The sequence below is a fragment of the Coccomyxa subellipsoidea genome, assembly GCF_000258705.1.
Source record: "Coccomyxa subellipsoidea C-169, whole genome shotgun sequence".
Classification (NCBI taxonomy): Eukaryota; Viridiplantae; Chlorophyta; class Trebouxiophyceae; family Coccomyxaceae; genus Coccomyxa; species Coccomyxa subellipsoidea.
In genome coordinates this window covers 959,602-977,451 of record NW_005178025.1, presented here as the reverse complement: position 1 = coordinate 977,451, position 17,850 = coordinate 959,602, and the positions used below count along the sequence as shown (strand labels likewise).

Below are 17,850 nucleotides of genomic sequence, written 5' to 3'. Positions count from 1 at the left end.
GCTGCATTTACGCACGCGGTCACAAACGCGAGTGGCTTCTCAGCTCGTCCCGTAGCAATCGCCGCATGACTTTATTGGAGGCTGTGCGGGGCAGACTGTCACGCCACAACACCTGAGAGCATCACACCACACCTCACTGTCCTCATTCTCTGCAGGCAGACACCAATTATCCAGAACGGCATGCAACTTGACACCTATGGTCCCTTGCGCTGCTGTTTAGATACAATAACACCCTCATGTAAGTGTGCTCTGAACACCTGACCCCAGTCAGCATTGCTCATGCAAGCACCCCAGAACACATCAAATGCTAGAATTATGACAACCCTCCATGAGACTTCTCCACTCATCCGGGGCACAGCCACACAGCCCACTGAGAACAGCAGAGGGCACTGTCACAAGTGATAGCCCGCTAGTCCCGTAAGACACTGACACTGGTGTCTTGGTCAGAGACTGCAGGGCGCACCCTTTCCACCTTGAAGAGCGGGTTGAGCTTGGACCGAATGGCTGCCTGGCACTGCCGCTTCACGGCGTCGGTGCTTTCTCGTTTGCCCCGGGGCACCAAGAAGAGCACGAGCTGCTCAGGCCCGCCGCCCGGTGCCGGCACGCTGACGGCAGCCGCCTCTATGATGGAGGGAACGCTCTCCATGCATGCCCTCTCCAGCTCCACAGAGCTCACCTGGTGTCCACAAGAAGTGAATATTACCTCACCAGAGTCAAAGCTTCTGCCCGAGTCAGGCCACACTGCACATCAAGAGGCAGGCAGGCAGGCAGCAGAAAACTTGCCTTTATGCCCCCAAGGTTCATGGTGTCATCGCAGCGCCCCAGAGCCTTGTAGTAGCCGTTGGGCAGCCGCTCAAATTCGTCCCCATGACGCCGCAGCGGCAGATACGTCCCCGCCACAACATCCATGTCCTGCAATGCAGAAACCAGCTGAGAACGTTTGTGCCAATCCACTCAGCACTGGCTCATACAATGCACTGTGGACGACAGCTTTCAAGGAGTGGCAAGGGACATGCTATGGAAGCAGCCTGGAAATTCCAGATCCATTTAGGCAATTTTCTCACCTTGTAGTACACGCTGTGATGGTCGCGGTTGAGCAGCCGCTGTGAGCTGCCCAGCAGTGGGGGCACAACAGCCAGCTCTCCGACCACAGCAGCACGGTCGCCGTGCATGCTCTGCCGGCCGGACGCCGTGAGCAGCACAAAGTTGGACCCTGCATCGGCCACCAAGATGTTAAACAGCCACAGATACAAGTCAGGTAGATGCTGAGAAGAACAATATAAACACCACCATTTCTCCTTTAGGTTTTGCAAAAATTGACCTCAATCAACAAGTGTTCGAGGCGTTGGCGCAACGGCAGCGCATCCGACTCCAGATCGGGGGGTTGGGAGTTCAAATCTCTCACGCCTCACATCCACTAATTTCACGTTTTTGTTGATTTTCTCAAGACCAGAACTCTTCTTTCAGGTTACCCAGATTTTAAACAAGCACAGGGGACTGTAAAGGTTGAAGTAACGTCCCCCTGCCCACGCAGAAGTGAACAGCATAACATAGAGACAAGGAGGCTCACCCATGGTGGGAGTTGAAAAGGTGGAGGGGCTCTGCGGCTGCAGCATGCACCCGGCCAGGAAGCCGCCGCCGATCTCTGTGCCGCCGCAGATCTCGATCACCGGCTTGTAGCCGCCACGCGCCATGAGCCAGTGGTAGTCCTCCGGCGCCGATGCCTCTCCTGTTGAGCTGTAGCAGCGCAGCGACGCCCACTTCAGCCCCTGCACGCACCAAAAGACTCTCTCTTGCAACTTAGTAATAAGGATCACATATTTAATGGCGCCCCGGCCCAGGAGCGGTAGATGACCGGTCTGCTTACTCCGTAACTGACATGCCGCTCTCAAATGAATAATTCAAGCATCTTGGATAGATTGTGAGGAAACAGGAATGGAAGGGGGTGTTACTTGCCCTGTCAGGAGGAGGTCACAAAGCTCTGCATTACCTTCATGCAGCCGCTGGCTCTCCAGGCTTTGGCAATGGAAGGCACCAAGCCCAGCACGTTCACCTGCGCCCTCTCCACAAAGATCCCAAACGGCCGCGCCAGTGGCGACCCCTGCACACAATTTTGCCTTCTCATGATCTCCAGCAACAACCCTCCAACCAGCATAAGAGCTCATCAGCCTCATGAGAGGCATTTTGAGAGTAGCAATGGCAGTGAGGAGGTCCAGTGCAAAGGATTGCAACGAGAGAGTGTGCATGCCTGGAACAGGGCCACTGCAGCGCCATTGAGAAGGGCAGCATAGAGAAGCCAGGGGCCCATCATCCAGCCCAAGTTGGTGGGCCAGGCCACCACATCTCCCCGTCGCACATCCTGTTGCGCCCATGCATCCACCCCGCACCTCATCGGGGTCACATGCGTCCAAGGAATTGCCTTGGGTTCACCTGCCGCACCAGCCACATCGCTAGAGTGGTCCCACGTAGGGACTCGCTTGAAGAACTTTCACTCTTCACCTATCTGTGAAATATTTTTGCCCTATGGCCAAACGCTAATTTCCCAGGCAGGTTTATCGTGAATGACATTGCACTTCATGTGGCATGAAACATTGAAGCAATTCACAAGTCCTCACTGTCGACGTGGCAAATCTTTTGCCGTTGTGGCAATCTCCCCAGCCCCTGCTTTTGCACCTCGACTCTGATTTCGGCAGGCCATAAAATGTTGGCCCCAATTTCTCTCGCGCTCCTCTTGGGCGGAGCAAAATTTTCATTTACTGGACCCACAGGAAATTTCTTCTGACTTATAGCAACAGTGTCCGAGGTGATGTCAAGACACCATACCAGTGGTGCCTGAAGAGAAGAGGATGTTGGTAACGTCTGAGGCATCGGCGACATGCGCCTGAAAGCTGGCATGTAAGGGTGCTCCCTTTAAGAAGTCTTCCCAGCTGACATCCCCACGCCTGAGAGACACCTGCCCCAATCCAACCAAACCCTCATGAAACCCATCACAGATGCTCTACCTGTAGTTTACCAAGCTTGAATGCTGTAAGTGTTCAACAGCCTGTGAGTGGGTATAAGGATGTAGGAGGTCTGCTCCAGGCCAGCAACGCAGCTTGAACACAAGGACTACTCTGCAGTCCCTCGTTGACAATGAGAATTTAGCAAATTTGACTACAGGCCAAGAATGGAGACCGACTGACATCTCTGCAGTTCCTCAACACTACAAGTGTGGAGAGATTTGCCTGCAGGCCGGCTGACGCATTTGCGGGCACCACAATAGCGCGGGGGGCATCGGCTTCCACTACACGCGCATAGAGACGGTGCAGCTTTTTGCCGCGGCCGATGACGTCCTGTGTGACGATGGCTGCCGCGTTGGAGATGCGCAGCCGCATAGCGATCTCGGCCGCCGCAAAGGAGTCCGCGATGGAAACCGCCGCGCAGCCGGCCAGCACGATGCCAAAGTAGGCCACCACTGCCTCCACGGTCATCGGCATGTCTATCGCGATAGCCTGGCCTGCGTGTATGCACCGCCCACAACTTCACTTCTTTGTCACACTGCACAAATATGATACTGAGAATGAAGCAGATTGATACAAAACACTGGCCCCAGAGCAGCAAGGTACAAAAGAGCCTGGAACAGACTCCGTTCGCGATGTCCATCTGCACTGTTCTAGGCTCATGTAAGGAATGCAAGAGAAATTGTGCATGATGCGAGGTAGGAATGAAGGCATAGTAACCGACCTGGGGTGTGGCCGGCCGCTCTGAGGGCTGCGGCAAAGTGCTGCGCGCGCAGGCGCAGCTCTCCCAAGGTAAGCGCATGAATAATGTCCGGAGACTCCTCCTCTGCCCACAACAGCGCGGGGGCATCCTGGTCCCGCACGCAGAGCGCGCTCTCTGCTATGTTTAGCCGCGCCCCCGGCAGCCACCTCATGTCATCGGGGTTGCTGGCATGCTCAAAGATCCTGTCCAACACCCGCAGTACATATTCAGCACATGTTTAGCCTCCCAAGAGAAGTCAATGGCGCAGTGGTTGCTGCCATGCCTTTCACTTTTGTCAAAGAGCCAGTGCTACTCTGATACTCGGGTAACGGTGAGAGGTCGACAATTCACTCTATTATTTGACAACAGCATTGTTTGGAATGCGCAAACTCACCTTGAAGGCCTCTGGTGGAAGTGGATTCGCAGGTGGGCGAGGACTGGCGGCCAGAAGGCTTCCGGGTCGCTGTGTGATATGCGCTGTAGCAGGTCGAGGTCAACCTGAGGGTTGCCTGTCTTACCCCGTAGCCACTCTTCCGCCTGACGAGACGCCAGCATGGGCTCCTCATCACCAACACGTGCATAAACATAAACTTTTTGGGCAGCATTGCAGGTCTGTCCTTACCTGAAAGCTGCTCATGAAAGCTGCCAGGTTGGTGTCGCGTATTCCTTCAGATGTTGGCATCCAGACAGGAATAGGGCCCTGCCAACAGGGCGCTCAACACTTCAGATCCACACTTGCGCTTGTCAAGTGTATCAGCATTGTAAACAAAAACAAACAGCTTGTTACCTTCACTTCTGCGTTCCAGCTGCTGAACACCAACTTCAGGAGCATGCTATGCAGCGCAAAGGGGTGATCGGGCTGCAAAACGTACTTCGACAAATACCTCCAGACCTGCCAATGCCATCACAAGTCACAGATCCCCAGATGCGCTGATCACTAACGACTGGCACCCATATGAACGAAGATAAATTTATAAGTTTCAAGGAATGTATGTATTGAACAACCTCCATCGGGGTCCTCTGCTCGGGATTGTCGAGAAATTGTTGAATGCTGACGAAGACTCCCCTGGCTTCCGCATCAGAAAGACCATGCGCCACCAAGTCCTCAAGTTTCACCTTATTACGATCGAAATTCATCGACAATATAAATTAATGCTTCTGATATGTCTCGTTTCAAGGACGGATGGTCGACTTCAGATGTAGAGCATTGGGCTTCAGAAAGTAAATGAAAGTTGGCAGAACTATACGACCAATCCTAGAAAACCCATCTAGGATCAGACTTCAGAATTGTACAATCCAGATGAAAGATTTGAGACTGTAAGCAAAGCTTTGTCAACCTTGGGAGCACGTGCGTCTGAGTCATCAGAACTTTGCAAGTTTTCCTTCAGATGAAATTCCATCGTTCAAAAAATTATAATTTTGATCTCTTTCTGTAAGCATCAACTCGTAGGGAGACCAACATCCAGAAGCCCTTTGGCGCCATCATTGACCAATTTTGGATGATCACAAGGGCCCTTTCGGTCAATATATCATGATACATCTTGCATTTATACATGTGTAGATCTTGCATAAAATGCTGCAATCGCTTGTGCGGGTGTTGAGTAGATCGAAGCCCTACAGCCCTTACCTGCCCATATCACGTGGAGTGAGCCTCCCTTTCCTGAGGAGTGCCTGCTCTGCAGTCGAAGATCGCACCCATGATAACACAAAGTATCATTTTGGCGTGGTAGGAAGTGGTCCTGCAGGATTCTACACTGCAAATTTGGTAAGTGACAGCACTTTGAGACAATCAGTCCAGTGAAGGCCAGAGCAGGAAACATGCCATTGTCTCGCTTGCAAATGAGGCATGGTGTTGGGATTGCAGCTTCTCAAGAAGTTTGGACAGCAGGCAACAATCGACATCATAGACAGGCTGCCTACACCATTTGGTCTGGTTCGCTCTGGTGTGGCCCCAGATCATCAGGACACCAAGGTAAGAATTCTCATTGTGATCAGACTGCTAAATTATGAGTACAAGCGTCATGCGTTATGGTATCAGTGAAATGGGGATTGATATTCTGTAGAATGTCATCAATCAATTCACCCGAATTGGGCAAGATGAGAGAGTGCGCTTCTTGGGAAATGTGAACGTTGGCCAAGACATACAACTGATCGAGCTGCGCCAAATCTACAGCGCAGTAAGCCGACTCTTGCCACTTACTGTTACCTTAGAGCCCTTGGCATGCAAAGGACATTTGGTGATTTTCACCCCTGCCGCAAGGTAATTATCTGAGCAGGACATGGTGCATCTTACTCATTCAGGTGATACTAGCATATGGCGCAGAGAGCAACAGGCAGCTTGGGGTTCCTGGTGAGGTGGGATCCATGTCTTAGCTGATTTGTCCATCTGCACTTGTGCTCTGCTTCCTGAATCGAGTGAATTGCATGCAAGTTGTGCTCAACAAATGTCCTGCAGGATCTCAGAAATGTGATGTCTGCTCGGGAGTTTGTCTGGTGGTTCAACGGCCATCCCGAGTATGCCAAGCTGCCTGTCGACCTGTCAAAGGTGTGTAATTTCTATCCTTAGAATTATATTGCTGCTGGTATAACATGTGCAGAATGAAATTTCAAGCAAATGCTGAAATCGTGTGAACCTGGTCAGGTTGAAGAGGTGACCATATTTGGACTGGGGAATGTGGCGTTGGACTGTGCGCGAATTTTGCTGAAGACCCCTGAAAGCCTGGCCAGCACTGACATTGCACAACACGCCCTGGACGCCTTGAAAACCAGCGCTGTCAAAAAAGTGCATGTTGTGGGCCGAAGAGGGCCTGTGCAGGTATCATTCCTTTTTACCAATGCCATCATAGTAGGCGTGCTAGAGCAGCGCACATCATGTGGAGGAAAGAAAGAATACCTAGGAACATTTCGCCATCCCATATTGCCATTAGAATGACCTTGACAATATGGAGCAAATGGATTTACTCCTTCTTTCTGCAGTATTGCTATGCGTCAGGCTTCTGACTGAATGCATGCCACAGGCAGCTTTCACCGCCAAGGAGCTTCGCGAGATCACTAAGCTGGAGGGCGTGCGGATTGTGATACCTGAGGAGCAATTGAATCCCACCGACGTGGACATGGCTGAAATGAAAGCATCCAGAATCAAGAAGCGAGTCTTTGACATCCTGAAGGGTGCTGCTACAGCCAGCCCCCCAGAGTAAGGCACCCCAGATCCCTTCTCCTTTTTCTGTTTTATGGCGTCAGCACTTTGTATCGCTATCTTCAGGCAAGACAAAAGAACAACAAAACCCTAGCAGACAAGAATTTATCATGGACCTGGCCAATATATTGAACTGAGCGGTTCTGCATGGTGCAGGGGTGCAGAGAGGGAACTGCACTTGCATTTCCTGCGCACGCCGTTGGAGCTTCTGCCCAGGGATGAGGAACGTACTACAGTGGGCGCTGTGAAGCTGGAGGCTAATGTACTGCAGGCTAAGGGAGATGGTTCTCAGCAGGCTGTGGGTACAGGGGAATATGAGGTTCTGCGGGTGCGTTGATTTACCCAGATGCGTGGATTTGGGTTGTTCATCATCACAGGAACCTATGGAATCCATAAGTCTTACAGCTGGCTGGCCAGTCTCATACGCTCTGCATTCTGCGAGCATGGAAAGGAACAAACAAAGACAATGTGCGTAATAACAGGCAGACATGGTGCTGTCAAGCATTGGGTACAAATCCAAAGCCGTTGAGGGCGTTGCTTTCGATACTGCCAGGGGAGTAGTAATACACAGGTATGTACATTCTTGCTTCCCAGTCTAACACCACTTATATGACAACGGCATGGTGACATGTGAGTATGAAAAGAAGACCTGAGGGGAGAGGCAAGGCATGCATGCTGTGGAGCTTAAAGAGGATGCTGGATGTGCAGGGCAGGCAGGGCTTTGCAAGCAGATGGCAGCCCCGACCCTGGGCTGTATGTGGTGGGCTGGGCAAAGCGAGGGCCCACTGGCATCATTGGTGAGAAACTGACATCCCATTTAGCACGCCGTGCTAGCAGCCTCTGCACATCTTCAATCAGCCTGCTCTAGTCCCTATGTGTTGTCATGGAATTCTTGGTCACGTCCAGGTACCAATCTAGTGGATGCAGAGGAGACCACGAGTTCAATTGTGGAGGATTCAGCTGCCCTAACAAAAGTAACAGTGGAGAGCGCAGGAACTCCTTCCCTTAGAGAAAGTCTGCAGGACAGAAATGTGCAGGTGAATTTCTGCGCTTCGTACCCTTGCCAGGACCGCTGTTTTCTGCACTGCTGCATTGGGCTTATCATGCAAATGCAAACCGGCAGCCTGTGTGACTGTTTTGCGTGTGTTCAATGCAGGTGGTCGATTTTCCGGCATGGCAGCAAATAGATGCAGCAGAAGTACAGCAGGGGCAGAATATAGGAAAGCCTCGCGAGAAGTTTGTAGACATCCAGAAGATGCTGGAAACAGGAAAGCTTGATCATGATAAGATAATGATGAAAGCTTAAAATCATACCAATCTAGATTGAAAGTGCATGAACTAGAGGCCTGTGCAGTAGAACAAATGCTATCAAGTGAGCTGCACACAAAAGGTTTACATTGTAAAGCCTACTGCTGACACCACAGCACTGTCAGGCCGATTGCACCTTTGCAGCACATTCTGCCGTGCACTGCAATGCATTCGATCTTATAACCACAGTCTGACGGACCTTTGAAGACTTGTTAAATTTATCGTAAACAATGAGCTACTGTGGATACTAGCTCAGTACAGAGTAATTGGTAGCAATTCATTCTTTGCAGAACGCTGCATTGACGGTCATTCTTTGCAGCACGCCATCTAGCCACCTACTCGTAGATCCACTGTGTGCTGGGCTTGTTGTCAGCGAGGCCGTCTGGGAACCACAGAGCAATCTCGCGCTTGGCGCTCTCCACGGCATCTGAGCCGTGGATGATGTTGCGGCCCACGTCGATGGCATAGTCTCCACGGATGCTGCCAGGCTCTGCAGGACACAGCGGGACGCTTCAGATATTGCCCTTCAACTTGTGGTCCGGTGGATGCACATGTGCAGACTAATCAGGACTAGTCACATTAGAAATGCCCAACAAGGGTATGACCCTCACCTGCCCGTGCTTAACATTGTGTGTAATGAATGTGATAAATTGACAAGAGATCACACAGGTTAGAACCATGACTTACCTGATGCCAGGGGGTTTGTTGCGCCCACCAGCTTCCTGCCAGTGACAACAACGCCCTTGCCCTCCCAGACAGTGGCCACCACAGGGCCGCTGCGAATTGCAGTCCACAGATCAGCGAGCTCGTCGAGATAGTAAACTCATCATGTGCTGCAAGGTACAGAAGTTTTTCAAGATTTGAGCTTGCCAGCCTCACCTGACGATGTAGTTGACCAGGCCAGGGTAGAAGGGCTTGCTTGCTAAGTCGACATAGTGCTCCTCAGCCAGCTCCTTGGGCACGTTCATCATTTTGAGGGCACGCAGGTAGTACCCCTGCAGTCAACGGGCTTACCTAAGGTCGATGGGCTGAAGCACATAATCAAGCCATCTACGATGGGGTTAAAAGTCCTGAAAATTTTGAGTGACAGGTACCAAGCTCGGCAACACGTTAATCCAGCAGTAGAAAGGTGATGGTCAGTCAATGGGATGGCCCATATCTAAGAGAAAACCCAGCAAGCAGAACCCCCATCCGATATAGTTACGCCATTCTGGGCACACCTTTGCCTCAAAGCGCTTGATGATCTCGCCAACGAGACCCCGGGCGACGCCGTCGGGCTTGATCATGATGAAGGTCTGCTCGTTGTTGGCCATTTTGGCTGGACAGGAATCCTCGCACTTTTCTGGCGATGAGTCAAGCGGCGTGATTAAACAGACCGCAAACACAAGGAAATGTGGCAATGCAATTGTAGCGAGGATTCTACGAACTTTGACACAGCGCCCTGCGGCTTGCAGCTCTCCATCAGAATATAGTACCAATCCCCCAATCCCAGGGGTGGTGTACACCCTAACTTGATCCCCCCATTATGGGTCCAGTCTACTTTTTTCCCAGCAAGACATCACAAGCAGCCTTGCAGTCCTTTTTGGCAGTTGATACTTGTCTGCGTGCTGGGATGCATATTTTCGAGTATTCATGACGTGTGTGCTACTGATGGTTTGAGATATGTGGGACGCTTAATCAGCCCTATGTGGCTGGAAAAAGTGTAATCTCTCTCTCTCTCTCTCTCTCACTCCAGAGCTCAACATTAGGTGGGACATAATCGGCGTCAAGTGCCAACGTTCAGTGCGCTCAGTGCTGCACCAGCAGGCACGTGCCGCATTGGCAGCCTGAGTTGAACACAGACGCCCTCAGACTCCGGCCTTGGAGGCACAATTATTGGGCAGGCACAACCATGATGGCACTGGCAGATCATGAGGACCACTTATTGAAGTAGTCACAGAAGAGAGTGTTATCTGCCTTCTTACGTCCAAGAGCTCAGAGCCTGATGGAGCTGTGAGCAGAATGCAGGCCTGGTGCAACTTAAGTTGAAACCCAACTAGACAAGCGCACGAAACTCTTCTGCACATCCTAGACAATTGCGTGGCTTGCAGCAAGTAGGCTGCAAAAGAATGAGCACTGTACACCTTAAATACCTGGATGCCATATTAAGGCAATGTATATAGCCCTAGCTAGAGCACAGGCCGCACGGTCTCACTTGATGACAGCGCTAACAATGGAAAGCTCTAGCACCTAGCCACCTAGACAAGACATAAGAGCAGATCACACACTGGATAATGTACAAAATCCTATATGCGGGATGACTCTCGCCATTCGCCATTCACAGCCAGACAGCTTAGCAGATTCTGCAGTTGTCTGTGGCAGGCAGCTGCGGCAGGCCATCTTCCCCAAATGCCAGCCCGGGCGCCAAGTCCTGCACAATCTCCTCTGGCGGTTGCCCACACGCTTGCATCTGCACTCCACACAACCATCCTGACTTGTCCCTCACAATAAATTTACACATCGTCACACATGCACGAGCTGGAAGGACTATGTGAGAAGTGTCCTTGATGCTATTGGGCAAGCACATGACTGGTGGAGGAAGTGCAAGAATTGGAAGACTGGAGAGCAGTAATTCAGGTGTTGCTTGACGTACCTAGTCCTTAAGGACTGGAAAGGTGTAGTAACAATAATGACACATGCAAGCAGGAGAAACCTCCTAGCATACAATGCCCAGTTCACTTCGTTCAGAAAGCCAGCAAAAGGCCCACTAAGTGGTCATGCAAAGTGAAAAGGAGGCAGACCTCCTGGATGAGCGTGAAGAGCTGGCCAAAGTTGCTGGGGTCATCCTCGTAGAGGGCGCAAATCTGGCGGATGTACTTGTACTGGGCCTCGTAGCGCTTGAGCTCCTCTGGGGGCAGAGAATCCCTGGCCAGCCACATTCAAGACATTAAAATGCCGGCTGCAACCTGACCGCAGCAAAGTACCCTGCAACATGCATGTATTCTAGGCAGACTGGCACCAACCCTTTAGACATAGGTACAGAAAGGTGAAATGCATGCATAGGTATGATACACAGCCATCCCATGCATGCAAGCGACAAAGGAACCCACCGTCGCGTTGCGAGCCAGGCAGGATACTTGGCGCCAATGTCCTTCATGGGCTGGTACAGCACATCTTTGGACAGCAGCTGCTGCATGATGGAGTCTGCCAAGGACGCGAAGGAGCCGTCCGCATCGCCTTCACTGGCACCCGTCTGCTCCCCCGGCCTGTGGGCAGCATGATGCCATACTTACATTAAGCACCTACACATCTCTGTGTAAAATTCCTCTGACCCCTTGAACTTGACGTTGATGAATAAAGCTGGTGATCAAATTCATGGGCCTGAGCACTGAAAGAAGGCTGTACAATGCCGTGCTAAGCGGGTGTCATGCCACGGGTTGGTCTCACCTCTGAGCAGCGCTGTTCTGGCTGCTGGCTCCTCCTTCAGCTCCGCGGCTGGGCACTGCAGCCGCCAGGGCTGCCAGAGTGGAGGCGATCTCGCGCTCATGTGGCGAGGACTTGGCTGCGTCCTCCCCGCCAGAGGGTGCTGCCTTCGCCAGATCAGCCATGAGCTGCGCAACCCCTCGAGCCAGCTCCTCGTCGATGTCGCTGTGCTTGGCAGAATTTTGCTGCTGTGCAGGGGCCTTTGCATCCGGGACCTGCTGCTTTCCGCTGCTTTTGCTGCTCTGCCCTGAGCTGCCTGCTGGTGGTGTGGAAGCACCCTTGGCCTTACCGCCCGCCTGCCTGGCTGCCCTGCTCTGCTTCAGGGGATCGAATGCAGGCCCGCCTGCAACTGGTGACTTGCCCTTTTTCCTCTTTCCCAAGGGATCAAACGCCTGGGGTGCAGGTGCAGCTGTGCTTGCGTCGCCGCTGCTCGAACTGCCAGCTTCTGCCGCTGCACTTGGGGTGCCGAACTTTCCAGGATCTCGATCATCAGCAGGTAGCACTGCACTCGTGGGTGCAAAGTCATCCAGAGCGTCGTCCAAAACATTCTTTTCCATGTTGGCTCCGATGCCAGGTGCCACCGTATATACGCGTGTAATACGACCAAATGTCCTTTGATAAACGACTATCTTGCTGGTCCGTCGCAGTAATTGTGGTGTTTCTGCGACAGCAGAAGGGGCTTTGGAGATGACGTGGATCAGTAATGAGAATTATGTAACATTCGGGGTTTCTGGGCACGAGCACTGGAGGACTCGTATCTGTGGCCAAAGCAACCTGCAGCAGCCTCCCAGCGACCTGTCAAGACCGCCCCTTTGTGACGCTGATGATAGGCACCGGTTCCCAGATGCAGCCCCTCATCGCCAGCCGCTTCCCGAGCTCTGGACGTGGTGGAGGCTGGTGTTGTGGGTCCTGTTGTGGGTGCTAGTAAACAGTTTTGCATAGCTTAGGCAACGTTTTTGCTCTGCAAGCTGATCTGGGGTCGAGCCGTCAGAGATGCAGCCTGCCGGTAGCCACGTGTTCTCGTCGTCTGCTGTACTCCAGGCACCCCGAGATGTCGTGTACAGAGCCCTTCAGAACGTCGGAAACTTTGAGCACCTTTCCTCCACGGCCAGCGGCCTCAAGATGCTATCTGCCAACGAGTTTGCCGGCAGGGGAAAGCCGTTGTTTTTGAGGGACGTGCTGGCTTTTAAGGTCACCGAATGCAAGGTGGGTCCTTAATTCTCTGTCAGCCTCGCTAACGCTGGGTTGCGGCAATTTTTTGGACCCAATTGGCTGATACATGCAATTTTTAGATACCGCAGCGGCCTTACTTGCTGCAAGCCGCGCCTGATGTAGGCTTACATAAGCCACCTACTGGCATCATCAGGATCAACCTGGGACATGTATACAGTCGTAGGTTGGTGTTATGTGTCTCAATAAGGGTGATTAGTGGTAATGTTTGGTATTTCTGGTGTAATTGTTCTGTTCCAGGCTCGACGTTCCTTTTGGGTGTGCTCTGCAGGCGCCTGAGAGACTGAGCGTGGTCATGGATGATGGATTTAATGTCGTCCGGTACACCTTCCACCTGCAGTGCGTTGACAGCAAGAGCACCGCCGTCTCCTGTCAGGTATGGTGACTTCTGACTGGCCCTTCATACAATATGTTGCCGGCCCAATAAACCCTTTGTGCTCTTCCTCCAGGCCTTTTGCTCAACTAGGTGAACTATTATCGCCCCTCAGCAGGAATCTTTGTGTGCCTTCTAGGTGGAGTGCAGAACCAGGCAAGGCAGCGACTGGAGTGGTCCCTCAGAGCGTCTGGCCAGGATGATGGAGAAGCAGGATGGCAAGCTTGCGCAGCGCCTGAAGGGTTACGTGGAGTCCACCAACCCTTCTGTGTACGTTTGCTGATGTGACCACTTCAAGAGAAAATCTGCTATGCAGTCTCAGTATGCACAGCCAAGACAATCACCACTGCCGGCGGCAGAGTGCGTCTGTGGCACCCTCTGGGTGCAGCAGTCCATTATAACGAATGAGAGTATTGAGAGCAGAAGACTTTGTGAGAGCATTGTTTACAATTGCCTGTTTACAATTGCCCAAATGCAGTGAGAGAAGAAATGCTAGACTTTATCCAGTGCCGATCGATCAATCGATGATGTGCACAGAACAAAACAAGTCCAGTAATCCCAGCTGGTAGAGGAGCCAGGGAAAATAGTTTTGTTGCTCAATCTATGCATGAAACAAGTAGCAGAAATATATCAGACCTGTCATGTTGATATCGGCTCAGAAGTGCTCTTTCCACATCCTTGAAGGATCTCTTTTTGCTTTTTGAGGGGCCTGCTGTGCCACCTTGCAAGGATGTCATGGGTTTTGTGACTGACGTCACTATTGCAACTTTATATCTATGTGGTGGCTGCGACATCAATGCTCATGTATCTGGTGCCGTGGCTAATGCCTAAGGGTCCAGAGGAAGTCATTGGCTTTGGCACGAAGCCTTCCTTGAAGCTTCAGTTGAGCGTTGTGCTCTGATCTTTACAATGGCCAGTGTGGCTTGTCAGCCGTTGTCAGGACTACTGAGGAATATATTTCAATACCGGAGATGATTGTGAGAAACTTATCAGTTTCTAAGTTTATAAATAAGGTTGTATGTAATGTCTCCGGAGATCCAAGGACGTATAATGCTCTAGATATCTTCATTCAGTGGCAGGCTGCTTTCAAGGCGGGTTCACTGCACCTTGGAAAATCCTTGTTTGACTTGGATCAGATTCCCATCTACCTGAATAACATGTAGATATTTTCCCATACATTTCCCTGTTAAAGAAATTGGACATGCATGTGCATGGACGCTAGCTAACAGGCACTGCTGCTGCTGCTGCCTGAGCTGCTGCTTCTCTTTGCTTCCGCAGCCTCCACTTGTTCTGCTGGAAAACCTGCATGACAGCGTCTCCACTCAGCATTTTGCAGGTGCGGGCACCAAATGCTGACACGCGCATGTTGCAGATGACCTCAGCAAACCATAGCTGGACAATGCATCACCTGAAAGAAGCCACCCTCGAGATTCCTCTCCACCCTCCTGCAAAAGCACCCCACACTGTTCTCATGGCCCTTGACAGCACCAAGGAATGCAAAGATGAGCTGGGCGGCATCAGCACACGCAGAGACCCAAGCGCTGAAATCTGCCAAGTGCGATGCAGCTTCCATGATGTCAGGACACGCACTGTGTGACGTGGCCAGATGGATCCCTCAGCTCGACAGCAGCGACTGTCTCGCCAACACTGTCTGTCGGGCCGGCAATCGACACCACCCCTCCAGCCTCGTCCACAAATACCACCTCCTCTCCCTCCTCTGTAACAGTGCACACACACAGTGAGTTTCCTGTGACAGGTTCCATCTGCATATGTGATACAGCATGTTACTGATGTCACAATGCTGAGAGCACCATTGCCTAGTCAAGCTCTGCCGCCGGCAGAGCCCCGTGAGCCGCACTGGGATCACTCCTTGGGACTGCTCAGAATCAAAGAGCAAGGTATCTGACCATGACCGTGACCGTCAGTAATTGTGTCTCAAGATGACTGCACAGACCCTGACAGGGGGCAGCACAACGCACCAATGCTGAGGAAGACTACCCCAACCGGTGCCCTTGAAGCAATGTTGTACTCGACAAGCATGCTGTCCTCCAGCGACAGCAGCCTGCCTCGGCCGACTGCCATCCACCGCCTCTGCTGCTGCGCGCCATTTGCTGGCCGCTCAAATGCAAATGCGCCCTCGTCGCCATCCTCTCCTGTGCATGCATTCGCAAAATTCCGTCCAGAGAGGCAGCAGCTTGCAAACCCACTCATGCCGTAGGGCTTATCAAAGATGGTTAGTACAGATTTTGAAATGCAATTTAAATGCAGGATGGCTAGACAGCGCACCTGCGAAGCCATTCGACCTGCCAGCAGCGCCATTTGCTGCTGCAGCTCTATCAAGAGGCCATCCCTCATCCTGCACACAAAGTAAAGTTCATCGTGCATCTCCTGCATGCATGACAGAAGAGCCTGATGTGGTGCATATGCCTGGCATGAGGTCCATAGACTTGAGAGCAAAGGCAAACATCCACAGAGTGGGAATCATCACAGGGGACTTGATTGATTAGGGACTCAAATACCTCGGAGTCACAGAGCTGGTCCTGCGGGGGAAGGATGGGCCGCGGCGATGAAGCAGAAACCCATGGCTGCTTTAGGTCCAGACGCAAGTCCCCAGTGTTGTGGTCAAAGGTGTACAGCCGATAGCCCTCCTTGGAGCCTGCACATGTACAGTAACAGGTGCCCAATGACAGAGAGCCTCTCTGACTGTGCGCATGCATACAATAGGAAGGATACCTCAGTACATCAGCAACAAAAGTACATTGAGCATGACCTGGAATGTGGCATCTGAGCCAGTAAAGCAGCGAGCACAATGGCATAGTCCTCGCCCTAGCAATTGGGACGAAATTGCACCTTTGATGACACGGCTGTGGCGATAGCCATCCCTGTTGCAGTCCCCTATTACGCCCGTTTGAACAAAGGCACAGTTGTTGGCCACAGAGATGGAGCGCATGTAGTTGTGGCTCAGGTGGAAGTGCCCCTGTGGGCACCGAGCATCCTTTATTACCAATCCTTGCCACATATGTGAGCACATGTCCCCCGCCCCCGACTAGCAACAAGCAGAGCCAATTAAGACAAGCACACATGAACATGTGGATAGCATCTGCAATGCCACGCATGAAAAGTCCTCTCTCATCCCTCCACCTAGCATGTATGCTCGTGGGCATTGTCTGAAAAGCAGTGTCTGAGGATGTCTGAAGAGCAGCAGAGCAGAGGCCCGCACCGAGAACCACAGGCAGATGTTGGAGTGCTGCTCCACTAGCTGCATGAACTCGGCAGCATTGCTGGAGTGGTTTAGGAAGGCGCAGCGATTCTTCACATGCACGCTCTGCACAGTCAGCATCCTTGTGAGCCAATGCCAAGTGGCATACTTTCATGGATAGGGGTAAAGACAACATTAGAGTGTTCCTGTAAATCAGTTTTAAACCGACTTCATGCAGAACTCGCAATGGTTCTGGTAGTATAAGAGAGTGTAGCGGTAATGCCAGCAGCTTGCCTGGATAACGGTGAGGCCACATCCCAGGGGAGGTGCGTGAGAGAAGATAATGATGGGCCGCTGGCCAGCTGCTTTGAGCGTATTCTTGAACCAGGACAGCTGCTCGTCATCGATGTACACCTCATGCGCACTGAGGCAACACAACACATTCTTCTCAGCCACTTTGTGTTTAGATCGCCGACTGAAACTTCAAGAGGCCAGGTGGCCAGCATGATGCATGGTGCATGGTGCAATATCATCATCTTGCTGAGCATGCATGCGCACCTGAATGCATTGGACCTGAAGCGCACGGTGGAAATGCCAATGCACAGAACATCTCCCAGCTCCATGGACCAGTAGTGCCGCTGCCCAAAGACCTGCAACAAGTACATGCTTCATCTAGTTGCAACATGTCAACAATCTGACTCAGTCTTCACATTTCACTGTGTCACTATGAAAGCCTAGCTTTTTCTACCCCACTGACATACTCTGCTCCCACAAGATCTTGTGGCTTCTTACATTCCCATCATGGTGAGGACGAAGCTAGAAAAAGACTGACCTCCCTCCATGCTGCCAGATTTTCCTCATCTGTCTCGAAGTCTTCCCCCTCAAGGTCATGATTGCCCACGACCAGTGCTGTGCGCACTGGCAGGAACCCACTTATATAAGTGTGCGCCCTCCTGAAACAGGCCATGGACCCTGCACCCACTGAAAGACTCAGGGCGCTGTGTACAACCTCGCAAACTTCAACCTTGTCAGTGTTGCAACAACTTGATCTCGTCACCGAATTAAGGAAGGTTGAGCATGCCTGGCTTCTCATTGTATCCTCCCAGATCTCCCAGCTGCACCACACGTGGGACCCCATCCCCTTCTTCCAGCACATCCAGCAGCTGCTGCCTGGCCCTCTCAAACATGACAGCGCCCTTCCGCTCCAGGTGCAGATCACCGACGATGGCCAGAGTGAAATCTTGCGTGTCGGCACTGAACTCAGGATCCAGTCCGGAAGAGATGGATACATTCCCTGAGGTGAGACTGGCTTGTGTCCCTGCGATGGCACAACTTGAGCTT

General features: G+C 52.0%; 6 protein-coding genes and 1 non-coding gene across 7 annotated transcripts; 3 read left to right on the top strand and 4 right to left on the bottom strand.

Annotated features, from left to right (window-relative positions):
* Positions 1–19: 19 nt before the first annotated feature.
* COCSUDRAFT_19297 (acetyl-CoA synthetase-like protein) lies at positions 20–4,633 on the bottom strand (the record flags this gene model as incomplete). The annotated part of the gene is made up of 13 exons (XM_005644205.1): positions 20–112; positions 464–676; positions 748–912; positions 1,065–1,213; positions 1,571–1,769; positions 1,991–2,117; positions 2,256–2,430; positions 2,824–2,996; positions 3,241–3,496; positions 3,724–3,944; positions 4,136–4,278; positions 4,364–4,441; positions 4,529–4,633. Coding segments are annotated over 13 exons (2,097 nt in total), but the record flags the coding sequence as incomplete, so codon positions are not given.
* On the top strand, positions 1,340–1,411 carry COCSUDRAFT_t60. Its single transcript has one exon. It is a non-coding gene; the product is annotated as a tRNA-Trp (tRNA).
* A 681-nt stretch (positions 4,634–5,314) lies between the features above and the next one.
* On the top strand, positions 5,315–8,243 carry COCSUDRAFT_19462 (nucleotide-binding domain-containing protein; the record flags this gene model as incomplete). Its single annotated transcript, XM_005644204.1, has 12 exons — positions 5,315–5,506; positions 5,606–5,713; positions 5,805–5,918; positions 6,043–6,096; positions 6,197–6,286; positions 6,383–6,556; positions 6,759–6,934; positions 7,094–7,269; positions 7,424–7,508; positions 7,646–7,734; positions 7,844–7,974; positions 8,094–8,243. 12 exons carry the CDS (start codon positions 5,315–5,317, stop codon positions 8,241–8,243), a joined length of 1,539 nt encoding a protein of 512 aa, XP_005644261.1.
* Positions 8,244–8,311: 68 nt separating this feature from the next.
* Positions 8,312–9,651, bottom strand: COCSUDRAFT_25723 (NDPK I). Its single transcript, XM_005644203.1, has 4 exons — positions 9,466–9,651; positions 9,125–9,240; positions 8,933–9,021; positions 8,312–8,735 (listed from the first exon to the last, which is right to left on the bottom strand). Exons 1-4 carry the CDS (start codon positions 9,556–9,558, stop codon positions 8,581–8,583), a joined length of 453 nt encoding a protein of 150 aa, XP_005644260.1. The 5' UTR covers positions 9,559–9,651; the 3' UTR covers positions 8,312–8,580.
* A 537-nt stretch (positions 9,652–10,188) lies between these two features.
* COCSUDRAFT_54592 (Pex19-domain-containing protein) lies at positions 10,189–12,347 on the bottom strand. The gene is made up of 4 exons (XM_005644202.1): positions 11,672–12,347; positions 11,335–11,490; positions 11,026–11,149; positions 10,189–10,694 (listed from the first exon to the last, which is right to left on the bottom strand). Exons 1-4 carry the CDS (start codon positions 12,262–12,264, stop codon positions 10,578–10,580), a joined length of 990 nt encoding a protein of 329 aa, XP_005644259.1. The 5' UTR covers positions 12,265–12,347; the 3' UTR covers positions 10,189–10,577.
* A 129-nt stretch (positions 12,348–12,476) lies between these two features.
* On the top strand, positions 12,477–14,349 carry COCSUDRAFT_67765 (hypothetical protein). The gene is made up of 3 exons (XM_005644201.1): positions 12,477–12,913; positions 13,209–13,313; positions 13,450–14,349. Exons 1-3 carry the CDS (start codon positions 12,701–12,703, stop codon positions 13,591–13,593), a joined length of 462 nt encoding a protein of 153 aa, XP_005644258.1. The 5' UTR covers positions 12,477–12,700; the 3' UTR covers positions 13,594–14,349.
* A 179-nt stretch (positions 14,350–14,528) lies between these two features.
* On the bottom strand, positions 14,529–17,476 carry COCSUDRAFT_44541 (Metallo-dependent phosphatase; the record flags this gene model as incomplete). The annotated part of the gene is made up of 11 exons (XM_005644200.1): positions 14,529–14,612; positions 14,719–14,755; positions 14,901–15,027; positions 15,290–15,463; positions 15,597–15,666; positions 15,830–15,966; positions 16,161–16,287; positions 16,531–16,635; positions 16,813–16,933; positions 17,068–17,159; positions 17,342–17,476. The coding sequence occupies 11 exons, from the start codon at positions 17,474–17,476 to the stop codon at positions 14,529–14,531; spliced, it is 1,209 nt and encodes a 402-aa protein (XP_005644257.1).
* Between the last annotated feature and the right edge of the window lie 374 nt (positions 17,477–17,850).